This window comes from Chiloscyllium plagiosum, chromosome 15 (genome assembly GCF_004010195.1).
Source record: "Chiloscyllium plagiosum isolate BGI_BamShark_2017 chromosome 15, ASM401019v2, whole genome shotgun sequence".
NCBI lineage: Eukaryota > Metazoa > Chordata > Chondrichthyes > Orectolobiformes > Hemiscylliidae > Chiloscyllium > Chiloscyllium plagiosum.
The window spans coordinates 18,582,803-18,596,405 of NC_057724.1; the positions used below are offsets into that span (position 1 = coordinate 18,582,803).

Sequence of the window (13,603 nt, forward strand, 5' to 3'; positions counted from 1 at the left end):
CCTCTCGACTTTGATACATTTTGACACAGTATGATATCTGGCAGTATATTTTACGGGTTTCGATGTGAGGCAATGTGTATTGCAATGCATTTCTTTTCCATAAGGAGAGCATTATCTGATACTGCTAGGCATGACAATAAATCAGTATTGCTTCACACTCCAGTAGTTCCACATTCAAGGACCTGGAAAGAAACAGTCTCAAGGACAGTGGACATGAAGAAAGTGACCAGACTGACAGCGAGCATGATGCGCATCGGGGCCTGTATTGCGACACAGCTATCAATGAAGTGCTAAATACAACTCTCAATTCCACTGGTTCTCAGGTACCTGATCAAGGTAAGACAATTAAAGCAATGTTGCCATGGTCTGTAAAGAATTGGTGGGTGCAGTACATTTCTTCTTTTGAAAACACTGATACCAGTCATGATGTATTTTGTTATTTGTTTATTTATACTTGATTAATTGAGAGGTACTTCTTGCTCAACATAACTTTGTTTAAATTAAATAATATAATTGCAGGAGATGCCCTTTGCACTATTTTAATTTGAATTCGCAGATAATTTAAATTAAGTAATTTAGCATTTCGACTAGAGGTGTAATTTCTTGGGCCAAAGTATGAAATGTCTTCTTTAAATCAAAATAAAAATGTTTAATATGAATACTTTAAAAATATATTTATACATCGGCACTTATAAAACAGATTAATAATTCATTTGGAATTGTTAAAATGATAAGTTTTACAAGATTTCCATCGCATTATTGTCCCATTGTTCAAGGCTTTGTGTTTTCCCTTCGATCAAATGATTTGTCACCAAAATACACTTTTCATTTTGTCACTTTTCCACAACTATTTCAATACTATTTGATAGTTTCCTTTATTCACTGAAACTGTACCTTTAATTATTTTTCATTTGTCTTTGAGATATGGGTGACACCCACAAGACTCCCATTTTATTGCCTGTCTCTTTTTGCCACTGAGAGTGGAATGGCCCTTCTCTATGAACTGCTGCAGTGTTTGTGGAGCTAATGCTCCCACAATAGAGTTAGAAAGGAACATCCAGGATATTGTTTCAGCAAATGGAAAGAGCGATACGTGTCAAAGTTAGCATTGTGAGTGACTTGAACATAGAAATGTTGATATCCTCAAGACATGTTGCTTTTTTCCCTGGTTGGAAAAAGTCACAGAGAAGGGAAATGCTGGAGAAATATCCTAATTTTTGTTAATATTTGAGAATTCGTAAGGTGATTGCTTTTAAGAGACCAACATGCACAAGAGTATTGCAGATAATTTAGCAGAGGTTACTTGGGAGGAAAGAAGTCAGAAGATTGTGATTCGCCTGATTTTTCTTGTTAAAATACAATATGAAGCAGACTGCAAATTTTAGCCCTTGGATAATTTTTGTTTGAGCATTATCTGGTGAAGTTAAATGAAAAAAGCTTGTTTTCCTTGCTATCTCAGTGAAAAAAGAGAAAACCCATCAGATTTTGACATCTGCATCAATATGCTTCAAGTGTGTATCACTGTTCTCATTTAATTTATCAATAACCATATCTGTTTGAGTCCTGTAAAATCGGGCAGGCCGGATCTAAATGTGTCATTTCAGACATTAGATATCTAATACTTAAGGATGAATATCAAAGTCTTGCAAATGATGTCAAGATTACTCGAATAATACCAAGAATAAGGAAATACCAGAGAAGCTGCTTTATTTTCCTGAGAACAGAGATGTTCAGGGAAGGTTCACAACAATGTCACCTAATTTAAATTGTGCCATTAACATTGTCCTAATGTCTTTCTCAAGTGTGTAAATGGATTGGGAAAATAACCCTAAACCTGACCAAAGAGGTAGATTTCAAGGATTGCTTTGAAAGGTGGAAAGGTAAACAGAGAAGGTTTCAGAGTAAAAGGTAAACAAAGAGGGATTCAGAGTGAATTCTGGAGTTTAGGAACTAGGCAACTGAAGGCACAATCATCAGTATGGGAGAGCTTAAAATTGGGGATGTTCAAAAGACTCAAATTAGAGAAACATAGAAATTTCAGAGTGTTTTATAGTTAGAAGGAATTACAGAGATAGAAAAGATTGTGCCACTGGAGCAATTTGAAAAGAAGGCTGAAAATTTTAAAATATAGGCATTGCTTAACCGGGAGTCAATAAAGTTCAAAGTATTAATTAGCAGACGGATGTCAGAGCCTTTGATATGTTTATCGAGGCTACAATGACAAAAGCTGACCTGGAGTGCTCTGGAAGAATCCAGTCTAGAGGTAACAAAGGCATGGATGAGTGTTTCAGCAAAGGGTGAACTGAGACGGATGAGTGTGTGATGTTATAGAAATTGAAGGTAAGCAGTCATGATAGTGGGACAGGAATGTGGTTAGAAGTTCAACTCAGGCTGAAGTATGATTGTTGTGAAGAGTCTAATTCAGCCTCGGAGGGGGATGGAGTCAAAAGCAAAATATTGTGAATTTTGGAGGTCTGAAATAAAAGCAAAAAGTTTTGAAGAAATTCAGTAGGCCTGGCAGCATCTGAAGAGAGAGAAATAAATTTTACAGTTCTAGTCTTGATATTACTCTTCTTTGAAACTGACTTCATACCTTCCAAAGACAATTATGGTGGAATTGAAACATTAATTGTTCAAAGCTCTCTCCACAGAGGCTGTTGGTTCAGCTGGGTTTCTCGGGCATTTTCTGTTCCTATTTAAAAAGGGTGGATTGATAGGAAGTGGAATTTTTCAGAATTCACAATTTTATGTGTTTTGACACAGTATTTTAAAATAAAATGTTACCACTAATGAATTTCATGGTGACCACAGGGTTCAGATTTAAATCAGTTACCAAAAGGGGAAAGTAGATGCAGCAAATGTCATTTGGTGTACAAAGGAACCTCGATTATCCAAATGACACGGGCGGGCAGTATTTTGTTCGGATAATCAAATGTTTGGATAATCGAATGCCGGACTGCACAGTTTAGCCAAGCATCGGGACCTTGCTATCTTGCCAAATATTCCTAAATTTGGAGAATCAAATGCCGGATAATCAAGGTTCCTCTGTATACCAAACAATGGACCAACAGGGAATTATTCCATTGAAATTCCCATGGCAGATGTACTGTTGTCCATTTGAAAATGTCAACATCAGGAAGTTACAAATAAGACAAATTCCTGCCTCTGTGCCTCATATATAATCAGGAGCAGCTCAGGGATATCTTATTTAGTTGCAGTTTCCTTACTGTCAGCTCATCTGAGATCACAATGAACAGGTAGGTCAAGTCCAGACTCTCTTGCTGACATTGGCTTACCCCACAATACACGTTGTATTGATTAAAACTGTCATTGAGACCCATTTATGAGAGATAAGAGAAGGTGGTTGGCTCAGTTGATTGGGTAGCTAGTGTGTGGATTGTATTAACAGCATGGAGGTTGGTCCCTGTTGCAATTGAGATAAGCTTGGGGATTTGCTCCCTATCTGCCTGTGATGATTCAACAAATGCTGATTCAGTAAACAATTTTCAAAGACCTGCTTTGAAACAGTGAATTCAAGAAAGTAAGAAATAACTCATTTTATATGGCAAATATCTGAAAGTGATTGTCCATCTCCTTCAGCTGATCCACTGCTACTTTCTTAGCAAGCTCACAGCTAGCAATAAACAAAAATACTATCCTCCAAAGTGGAATTTGAACTAAAAATCACATTTGCAGTGCTTTTGCACCATACGGACAAGCTGAAATTTCCATTGTTGGTTCAGCCCATTTTCCAGACTATAAGCAAAAAATATTCACTGGGAAACACACTGGAAAAAAATGCAATGATGAGAAATTGGAAATGTCCCAACTACTGTTGAGATACAATGAATATTTTCTGGATGAGCCCAGGTAACAAAACTTTGAGGTCATCAGCACAAGTCCTGCAGCAAGCATGATATGCATTTTACACAAAATAGGGGAGATAAGAAATTTACGCTTATCTAAAATGCAGTAGATTAATTGAGTGAATCCATGTGAATACCCAGTTAACTGCAATTATTTCCACCTTGAATATCCTATAACATGGAAGAAAGTTGAATCTCTCACAGGCAATAAACAATAGCAGTAACAGCCGACAGTCACATAAGACCCTTAACTTAATAAAGCATTGCTCACATATGTAGAAGCAAAATTGAGAGTGAACCAAAAGAGGACACATTTAACCCAGGTGACCAAAAGCTTTTTTTTGGAAAGCTCAGTTTTAACTTGCACCTGAAGGGGAGGAAGGAGTGACAGAAACGTTTCAGAAGAGAATTCTGAAACTTAAGGCCTTAGGGCTAAGAAACTGAAAGCACTACCATTAATATATTGGGGCAGATGGGGTGAGGGATCTACAGGAGGTTAGACTGGATGAAAAGCTGAGTTCTCAGAAACACCAGAAAGAGCTTGGAGCCGAGCCAGGCTTCCTCTTGTACTATTGATTCTGATAGTGATTTTTGTGGTTCAGGTCTTACTTCAGGCTGAACGGCCTTGGAATGAGTTCAGGTTGAATCAAATATCTGCATCGAGGTTGCTTTGTACAAAGCTGATTAGTATTGCACTAACATAGAAGGGCATATTGTTGTGTGTTGTACAAAATAAAAAAAAACGTTTCTGAGGTTACCCAGTTTCTATGCATTACCAGTCAGAGCTAATGGGAACCTATGTACAGCCTGTGGCAGAGTTTTACCTGTCAGCATGTCACTGACGACTATGGGTAATAACTCTCAGAAAGGCGTGCTGAGACTGCACCAACCTAAATGTGCCAGATGTCTGACATTAATGTAGCATGTAATATTTGGAACAAGTTGCTCACTTGAAACAAAAGTTAAAAAAAGGTGTGTTTTCCGTATAAGAACACAGCAATTTTCCTAATAGCTTTATAAACCTGTTTATTACACTTTTATGCCCATGAGTTTTTGGAGATGGGCAATTGAGTACGTTGTTAATTTGGGCGATGAACATTTTTCCTAAATGGGATCAGTGAAAAAGGACCACTTTGACCTTTGAACACAAGTGTCCTAGTTTAAGATTATTGATCCAAAAGCACTGAGATACTTACAAGAAAGTCTTGAATGTGTTTCTATTTCTGAATAGTGCTGTATACGCCCAAATAATACTTTATGTTATGGTTGTCTTTCTTTCCACAGATACTACCAGACCTGCTGAGTTTCCCCAGCAGTTTGTTTTTGTTTCACATTTCCAGTGTTTTGTGGATTTATCCTAATGTTTTCAGTTGAAAGCCTTGATTTCAGTATTTAAATTTCTCCTAGTTGTCTCTAAAGTAAGTACAATCAAACAAAATATTAAAACTACATTGGCATAGAATCTTAAAGTATTAGAAATACTGAGGCAGCACAGTGGCTCAGTAGTTAGCACTGCTGCCTCACAGCACTAGGGACCCTGGTTTGATTCCAGCCTCAGGTGACTGTCTGTGTGGAGTTTGCACAGTCTCCCCGTATCTGTGAGTTTTCTCTGGGTAACCCAATGTCCTCCCATAGTCCAACGATATGCAGATTAGGTGGATTGGCCATTCTAAATTTCCCACAGTGTCCCGGGATATGTAGGGTAGGTGGATTAGCTGTGGGAAATGCAGGTTACAGGGATAGGGTAAGGGGTTGCGTCTGCGTGGGATGCTGTTCGAAGGGTTGGTGTGGATTCAATAGGCCAAAAGGCCTGCTTCCACACTATAAGGATTCTATGATTCTAGGCCTTTTAAAGCTTATCATTTATTACAATGAATGTCTCCATCTTAACATTCAGCAAAACTTTAAACATAAAGTGTTTGTTTCCTCTAAACTTTAAAACAAATTGTACTGAGGACTTAGCACTGAGTAAAGAGGTTCTTCCTGATATTTATACTTAAATCTGTGTTTGAGTAATTTTCAACCATGTCCTCTGACGTTACATTGAAATAATATTTTGGTTTTACCTCATCAACACCATTTAATATACATTTTTCAGACTCCTTCACCCTTCTCTTTCCAAAGCGTAAACATCATATTTCCATCATCTTTCCTCAGATCTCATCTCCCTTGAAGTTCTGTTTTTCTGTGATGTGGTATCTTTTGCAATAAGTGTGGTCTGATTAGTATCTCAAAATACTTCAGAGTAACCTCTGTAACCTTGTCCTGATCTAGTTACATGTTCCAGCACTGCATTCAGTTTTTTTTTTAAAGTGGTTTTGCTACGTTTATCCATTTCTTAACCGACTGATATTAATGTTTGTTCATTAGTTTGGCTGTGCAGTCCAAGTGTTCTGTAAACCCTTTTCTGCATCCTCTGTCTTGATTGTTAAATCAGTTTAAGCCTTGTCAGCAAATTTGGTTTTACTTGGTGTCAGGGAGTTGAGACTATGCTTTGGCTATGACTCAGTTGTAGCAGAATGAGTGAGTGAGTGGGATCAGAGCTTGATGACATAATTCAGCCATTTTTAAATCATATAATCTGTCATCATACCTCCATAATTAATTACTGCATTCACATTTCTGCTCTGGAGAATTTTATTCTCAACATTCTCAAAGCAAACTGAATTTTCTCCGACCAATTCACTGGCACAAATTTAAGTTATTGCTGATGAGTTATTTCTCTAGCTTAATTCTTATAATTGCTCCTATTCATTTCCTTAGAATTGATTGCAGTCTAATGAGTACGTAATTGTGAGAGTCAGACTTTTCACCAACTCCCCCCCAAATGTTGCTGCTGTTTGTGTGCTTGATTTTTCCTGTGAAATTGTACCGATGCTCTGAACTTTTTCTGTCAAGCTGACCAAATTTCTTGACAGGTACAATGTTGGAAAACCAGTGTAACGTTCCATTTAGCATTTTCAGCTATACCCATTTCTAGGGATGTGTGTACATTCTGTGTTAAGCAGATATTGTCTAATGCGTTTGAAATGGATCCCAGATAAACTGTCATATACACTATATCTGATTAAATAATGCAACCTGACTGGCACTTTGTTCAATGTTATGTGTTTTATCTAGTTAATTACCAACAGTTTAAGGTGAATTATGTCGGAAAACATGTCTAATGCGTAAATACATCTCAACGAATCCATTATTTATATATTTTATCTAAAGCACAAAATTTGGTCATTAACATTTTGCCCATCAGCTCATATGAGAGTAGTTTTTCTGCAGTTTTGCAAACGTAAAAGACCTCAGCTTCAGTTGAAAAAATGCACAAGCTGGATAAAATATATCCCAGACTGTTGAGTGAGGTAAGGCAGAAAGTAGCAGGGGCACTGAATGATTTTCAATTCCTCTCTGGCCACAGGAGAGATGTCTGAGGACAAGAGGACAGCCAAAGTGGTACCGTTATTCAAGAAGGGACAAGGGATAAACCAGGAACCTACAGGCCAGTCAGTCCAATCTCAATAGTGGGGAAACTATTGGAACTAATTCTGAGGGACAGAATTAATCTATATTTGAAAAGGCAGGGATTAATCAAGAACAGTCAGCATGGTTTTCTTAAGGGGAGATCATGTCTGAACAACTTGATTGAATTTCTCAAAGAGGTGACCAAGTATGTAGGTGAGGGCAGTGCATTCAACATGGAGGTCAGCAAGCCTTTTGGTAAGATACAAAATGGGAAACTCTTAGCGAAGATAAGAGCCAATAGGATCCAAGGAAATTTGGCCAATTGGAAACAGAATTGGCTCAGAGGCAGGATGAAGAGTGCGGTGGTCAAGGGGTGTTTCTATAACTGGAAGCCTGCGTCCATTAGAGTTACACAGTGATCAGTGTTGGGGTCCTTGCTGTTTGATTTGAATGTAAGAGGGTTGATCAGTAAGTTCACTGAGGATATTAAAATTGGTGAGGCTGTAAATAGTAATAGAATCATAGAATCCCTATAGTGTGGAAAGCGGCCATTTGGCCCATCAAATCTGCACCAATCATCAGACAGCATCCCACCCAAACCCACCCCTTCCTACCCTATCCCCGTAACCCTGCATTTACTATGGCTAACCCACCTAGCCTGCACATCCCTGGACACTATGGGCAATTTAACATGGCCAATTCACCTAACCCACTCATCTTTGTTGGACTGTGGGAGGAAACCAGAGCACCTGGCAGACGCCCTCACAGGCACGGGGAGAAAGTGCAAACTCCACACAGTCACCCATGGGTGAAATCAAACCCAGATCCCTGGCGCTGTGAGGGAGCAGTGCAAATCGCTAAGCCACCATGCTGCCTGTGAGTGGTTAACACTGCTACCTCACAGCACCAGGGACCTGGGTTCAGTTCCAGCCTTGGGTGACTGTGAAGTTTGCATTGTTCTCTCCATATCTGTCAAGTGCTCTGGTTTCCTCCCAAAGATGCGCAAGTCAGGTGAATTGGTCATACTAAATTGTCTGTAATGACCAGGTTGTGCACCTAGATGCATTAGCCATAATTAACAATGAAGAGGTTAGCTTTAGATTACAGGAGAATGTAAATGAACTGGTCAGGTGGGCTGATCAGCAGCAAATGAAATTCAATCCAAATAAATGTGATGTGACAAACAAGGCAAGGGAATGCAGTAGGACTGTAGGAAGCACTGTGGATCAGAGGGACCTTGGTGTGCATGTTTAGATAAGATTAGATTACATTACAGTGTGGAGACAGGCCCTTCGGCCCAACAAGTCCACACCGACCCGCCGAAGCGCAACCCACCCATACCCCTACATTTACCCCTTACCTAACACTACGGGCAATTTAGCATGGCCAATTCACCTGACCTGCGCATCTTTGGACTGTGGGAGGAAACCGGAGTACCCGGAGGAAACCCACGCAGACACGGGGAGAACATGCAAACTCCACACAGTCAGTCGCCTGAGGCTCTCTCGTCCCTTAAGGAAGAGGGACAGATGGATAAGGTGGTTAGCAAGGCATTTAGGATACCTGCCTTTATTGGCCAAGGTGTAGAGTTTAAGAGCGGGTAGGTTATGCTGGAACTGTGTAAAACGGTGGTTAGGCCACAGCTTGTGTGCAGTTATGGAATCCACATCATAGGAGGGATCTGATGCACTGGAGAAGGTACAGAGGAAATTAACCAGCGTGTTCTCTGGCTGCAGTTTTTTTTTATTTATGAAGAGAGATTGGAGAGACTAGTGTTGCTTTCCTTGGGAGCGTAGGAGACTGAGGTGGGGACGTGTTTGAGATGTATCAAATTATGAAGAGGAGAGACAAATAGGCGGGAAGGAGCCTTTCTCCTTGATGGAAGAATCAATAACTGGAGCACGTAGATTTAAGGTACAGGGCAGGAGGTTTGGAGGGGCTGCAAGGAAACAAATATTCACCCAGAAGATGATAGGAATCTGGAACTCACTGCCTGTAAGGGTGGTGAATGGCAGAAACCCTCATAACATTGAAGAGGTATTTGGATGTACACTTGTGATACCTAGGCATACACAACTGTGGGTCAAGTGCTGGGGAATGGAATTAGAATAGTTAGGTAGCTGTTTTTGACTGGCATAGACAAGATAGGCAAAAGGGCATTTTTCTATACTGTAGACCTCTGACTCTGTCATCCCTTCATTGACATGAGATTCAGAGCCATTGATAAAAGTGCCCAAGCTCAGAAAAGCTGCAGTAGGGAAAAATGTAGGATGAATGAAGACATGTCTGCTCGATCCAGATTGCTAGCCTTGGGTTGTTCACAGCATTTGCAGTTCTTTTGGTTTTTATTGGGTTGTTAACATGTGTTCTCTGCAGCTCTCAATATGGTTGAATGTTCAATCATTAGCTAGCTCTATATATATCCAGGGAAGTTTATTTGGCATGGATAAATTGCCTTTCCTAGCTTAGCATTTGATAACTTTTTGAGTGGTTCTTCCATTAGCTAATTGTCAGAGATGCCCACCCATCTCCAAGTATAGTCCTTAATTTGTGATAACACATCAGAAAATTTTGCAATTTGAATGTTAGTCCAGAAGAAACAGCCAATAAACGAGTCACTGCTGCATTTTATGGTATCCGATGTATTTTTAAAAATATAAAGGACTTTAGATCTGAAATCTAAGATTCCATCGTACATCATATACTAGTTACTTTTTTAAGTACTTTAGGGTTTCTCATCCTTCAATCCTTTAATCAATTTAGCAAATATTTCCATTTACAATGAGTCTCCTTTGAATAACATTTGCAAGATAATTTGCTCGCCTTTTATTTACCATCAGCGGGTCAATGAACAGGGCAGTGCTGTGTTCACATTTACAGTAATCTTAAAATTAATGATTGAATTACATTTATTATTTTGATGCATTCCGATGGTAGCATGTTTTACTTTGATCGGCATAAAACATGTGGTCTTTCTACATTATCCAACAGAACAATTTTTTTTACACAATGACTGTTGTGTGTAACTAAGGTGACTCACCAATTTAATAGCAATTTCCAGAGAACTGCTGATGATCAGACTAGCAACCAGCCAGTTCTAACACTTCTCAGTCAGTTCAGCAGCTTGGAATAGACAATAACCCTGATTGATGATGCATTTTTGACACTGCATAGTCTCTTTGATCTGTCTGGAGGAGATTTCACAGGCAACTAGGTTCTTTTATAAAGGAACAATAGGCTGAATTTTCTGTGCCCTTGCCGGATGTAGTTAGGATGGGGTTTATAGATTCTGCTGGTTAGCCCATCACCTTTCATTTGGCCATTTGGCCCATCAAGTCTGCCTCATGTACATAGAGAGCAATATCCCACTCCCACCCCCACAGAGAGGCTATGCAACATTCTTCGAGGGGTTCAGGGACATAGTTCCTTGAAAGTTGATCACAAGTAGATAGGGTGGTAAAAAAAGGTGTTTGGCACACTTGCTTTCATTGCTCAGATCATTGAGTATAGGAGTTGGGATGTCATGTTGAGGTTGTATAGAATATTGATTAGGCGACTGTCTACAGTTCTGGTCACCCTGCTTTAGGAAGGATTTTATTAAATTGTAGAGGGTGCAGAAAAGATTTACCAGCATGCTACTTGGACTGGGGGTTTTGAGTTGTAAGGAGAGGCTGGATAGGCTGGGACTTTTATCACAAGAGCACAGGAGGTTGAGAGGTGACCTTACAGAGATTTATAAAATCGTGAAGGTGATAGATAAGCTGAATAGCAAAGGTCTTTTCCCTCAGGTACGTAAGTTCAAAACTAACGGCCATAATTTTAAGGTTGAGAGGAGAGAGGTTTTAAAGTGACCTGAGCGGCAACCTTTTCACACAGAAGGTGGTTTGTATGTGGAATGAACTGCAAGAGGAAGTGTAGATGCAGGCACTGTTACAAAATTTAAAAGACATTCAAACAGGTACATGAATAACAAGAGGGATATGGCTCAGGCAACAGCCAATGGGACTAGTTTAGTTTGGGAAGCCTGGTCAGTATGGATGAGTTGGACCGAAGGGTCTGTTTCCATGCTGTCTGACTCTCTGCGTTACAGAATCTGGCTCCTCAACCTGCTCTGTTGTGTACTGAACTCTATGAACTCTCCTCGTCATAAAAACCCCAGGAGCTACCTTCTCAGGGCAATCAGGATCCACCTTGACTCTTTTCCTACAATACCTGCAGCACCCTGACTGACCACAGGCATTGCCAAGAGTGATAGAGCTGCCATCCCATTGAACTAGTAGGCAGGTCCTGAGGGTGAGACATCCTCCTAAGTGATATGTGGAGGCCCCACTGTTAACACAGCCCACAGTGGTTCATGGTGACAGGGTGAGCTTGTATTCTCACTGTTTTTTTCATATCATGCTTCCAAATGGGTAAAAATCCTTATACAGCAAGAGTTAGTTTACTAGCAGCCTTTGAATAAAGGCTGCATTCCTATAAAAGGCAATATTTGGCTTTCTTTGATTTTCCCAAAAAGATTGCTCTCTGGTTTCTGCACAGTGGAGTCCCAGATTTGATCTGCCTTTGTCAGATTAGCATACTGGTCCGAAGAGCAGACGAGGTGACCAAAGGGAAGGAATAATGCTGAGCAGAGGGGAAGAGGAATGTGGTGAAGATGCTCAGTGAGGAAGAGGTGTTTAAACAATGAATGATATGCTGTGTGTCTGTTTTAGAGAGTGAGAGTTAAATTTCAGATGCGAGAGCAGAGGTCATCTGAGAAAATTATACAGACTGGAGAAAAGAACTACGTTAAGACTGACTAGTTGAAGTACTTGTGTGAATAATGATAGTGGGGTTACTTAAATGGAAGCTCTTAGTCTCCTGTTAGCACAGGCAGTCTGATGTTCATACGATCAATAAAAATCGTTAGTGAACAAGAAAACACAGAGACAGCTTGAGGGGAAACCTTGATCAGACCTCTGCCTTCCTTTCATTGAACAAAAATATTTTTCTTCTCATTCCATGGTTTATTTTGCAAAAGGTGAGATTGCAAGCAGGGGGATGTCATCATTTCCTGTATTATCCAGTCACAGTACCCAGTGCTGCAAAGGCTTGGGATCGCTGATGTTGCTGAGTGTATCAGAGTGACTTGTTTTGATTAATTGCCAAGAACAACATTTCATATGGCACAAAATAGTGTAAAATTGGAATTTAACCATGCAAGCTCCATATAATCAGCATGGCTGATGTGAGATGTATTTGGAGGATTATAGTGATGTGGCACTGACAACTATTTTTTCCAAAACAGCAGGAATGCTTCCAATCAGAAACATGGGCTTGGGTCACGACTGTGTCAACAAAGTACCACTCCAAACATTCAAACCAGAAATGTGCACAACTTTACACAGTCTCTTCATGTTCCTTACACAATTAAATTGAAAATGTAAAATGCCACCAGCAAGCATGGATACATGTACAGCTCAGCAACAGATGAAGCTATCATTGGGGAAATCCAACAGTGCTGCTCTAAGAGAATCTTCTAAATAAACAGGGAGGCTCTACACCATAGCCAGAACATGCATGCACCATTATTATTTGTTCAGACTAGCTTAATTGGAGAGTCACATTTAATGGCATTCCTCATGGTTGCCTCTGTTTGCTTTGTATAGAGGAATTAAGAACATAACAACGGATAGATCTGGAGTAGAAACAGGCCATTCGCCCCTTAAGACTGCTGCACCATTGATCAAGATCATGGCTGATCTGACTGTAATGTCAACTCCACGTCCTTCCACCCCCAATAACATGTCATCCCATTGCTCAACAAGAATTTATCTACCTCTCCCTTAAAAATGTTCAAGCACTCTGCTACCACCACCTTTTCAATATTGCATCGAGCGTCTGTTTTTAATCGGTGATCCTTAATTTTTAAAGAGTGACACATCCCAGTTCTAGATTCTCCCTTAAGACTGATGGACCTCATTTACTTGTCAAGGTCCCTAAGGATCTTAAATGTTTCAAACCAGTTACCTGTTACTGTTCTAAACTCGTAGTATACAAACCTAGCCTGTCCTATATTTCCTTGTAAGAACGCCCTCCCTTTTCTGGTATTAGTTTGGCTACCCTTAGAACATAGAACAGTACAGCACAGAACAGGCCCTCCAGCCCACGATGTTGTGCCGACCATTGATCCTCATGTATGCACCCTCAAACTTCTGTGACCATATGCATGTCCAGCAGTCTCTTAAATGTCCCCAATGACCTTGCTTCCACAACTGCTGTTGGCAATGCATTCCATGCTC

At 40.0% G+C, this 13,603-nt stretch overlaps 1 protein-coding gene across 2 annotated transcripts in view; it reads left to right on the plus strand.

Annotated features, from left to right (window-relative positions):
- Positions 1-13,603, plus strand: part of pcdh19 (protocadherin 19) — a 116,485-nt gene that overhangs the window by 84,476 nt on the left and 18,406 nt on the right. The window contains exon 3 of one of the 2 annotated variants that reach the window (XM_043704492.1): positions 164-336. The exons of the other annotated variant lie outside the window; for it this stretch is intronic. Within the exon in view, the coding sequence (XP_043560427.1) occupies positions 164-336 (173 nt within the window). The remainder of the gene's footprint in view (positions 1-163; positions 337-13,603) is intronic. 2 annotated transcript variants of the gene reach the window in all.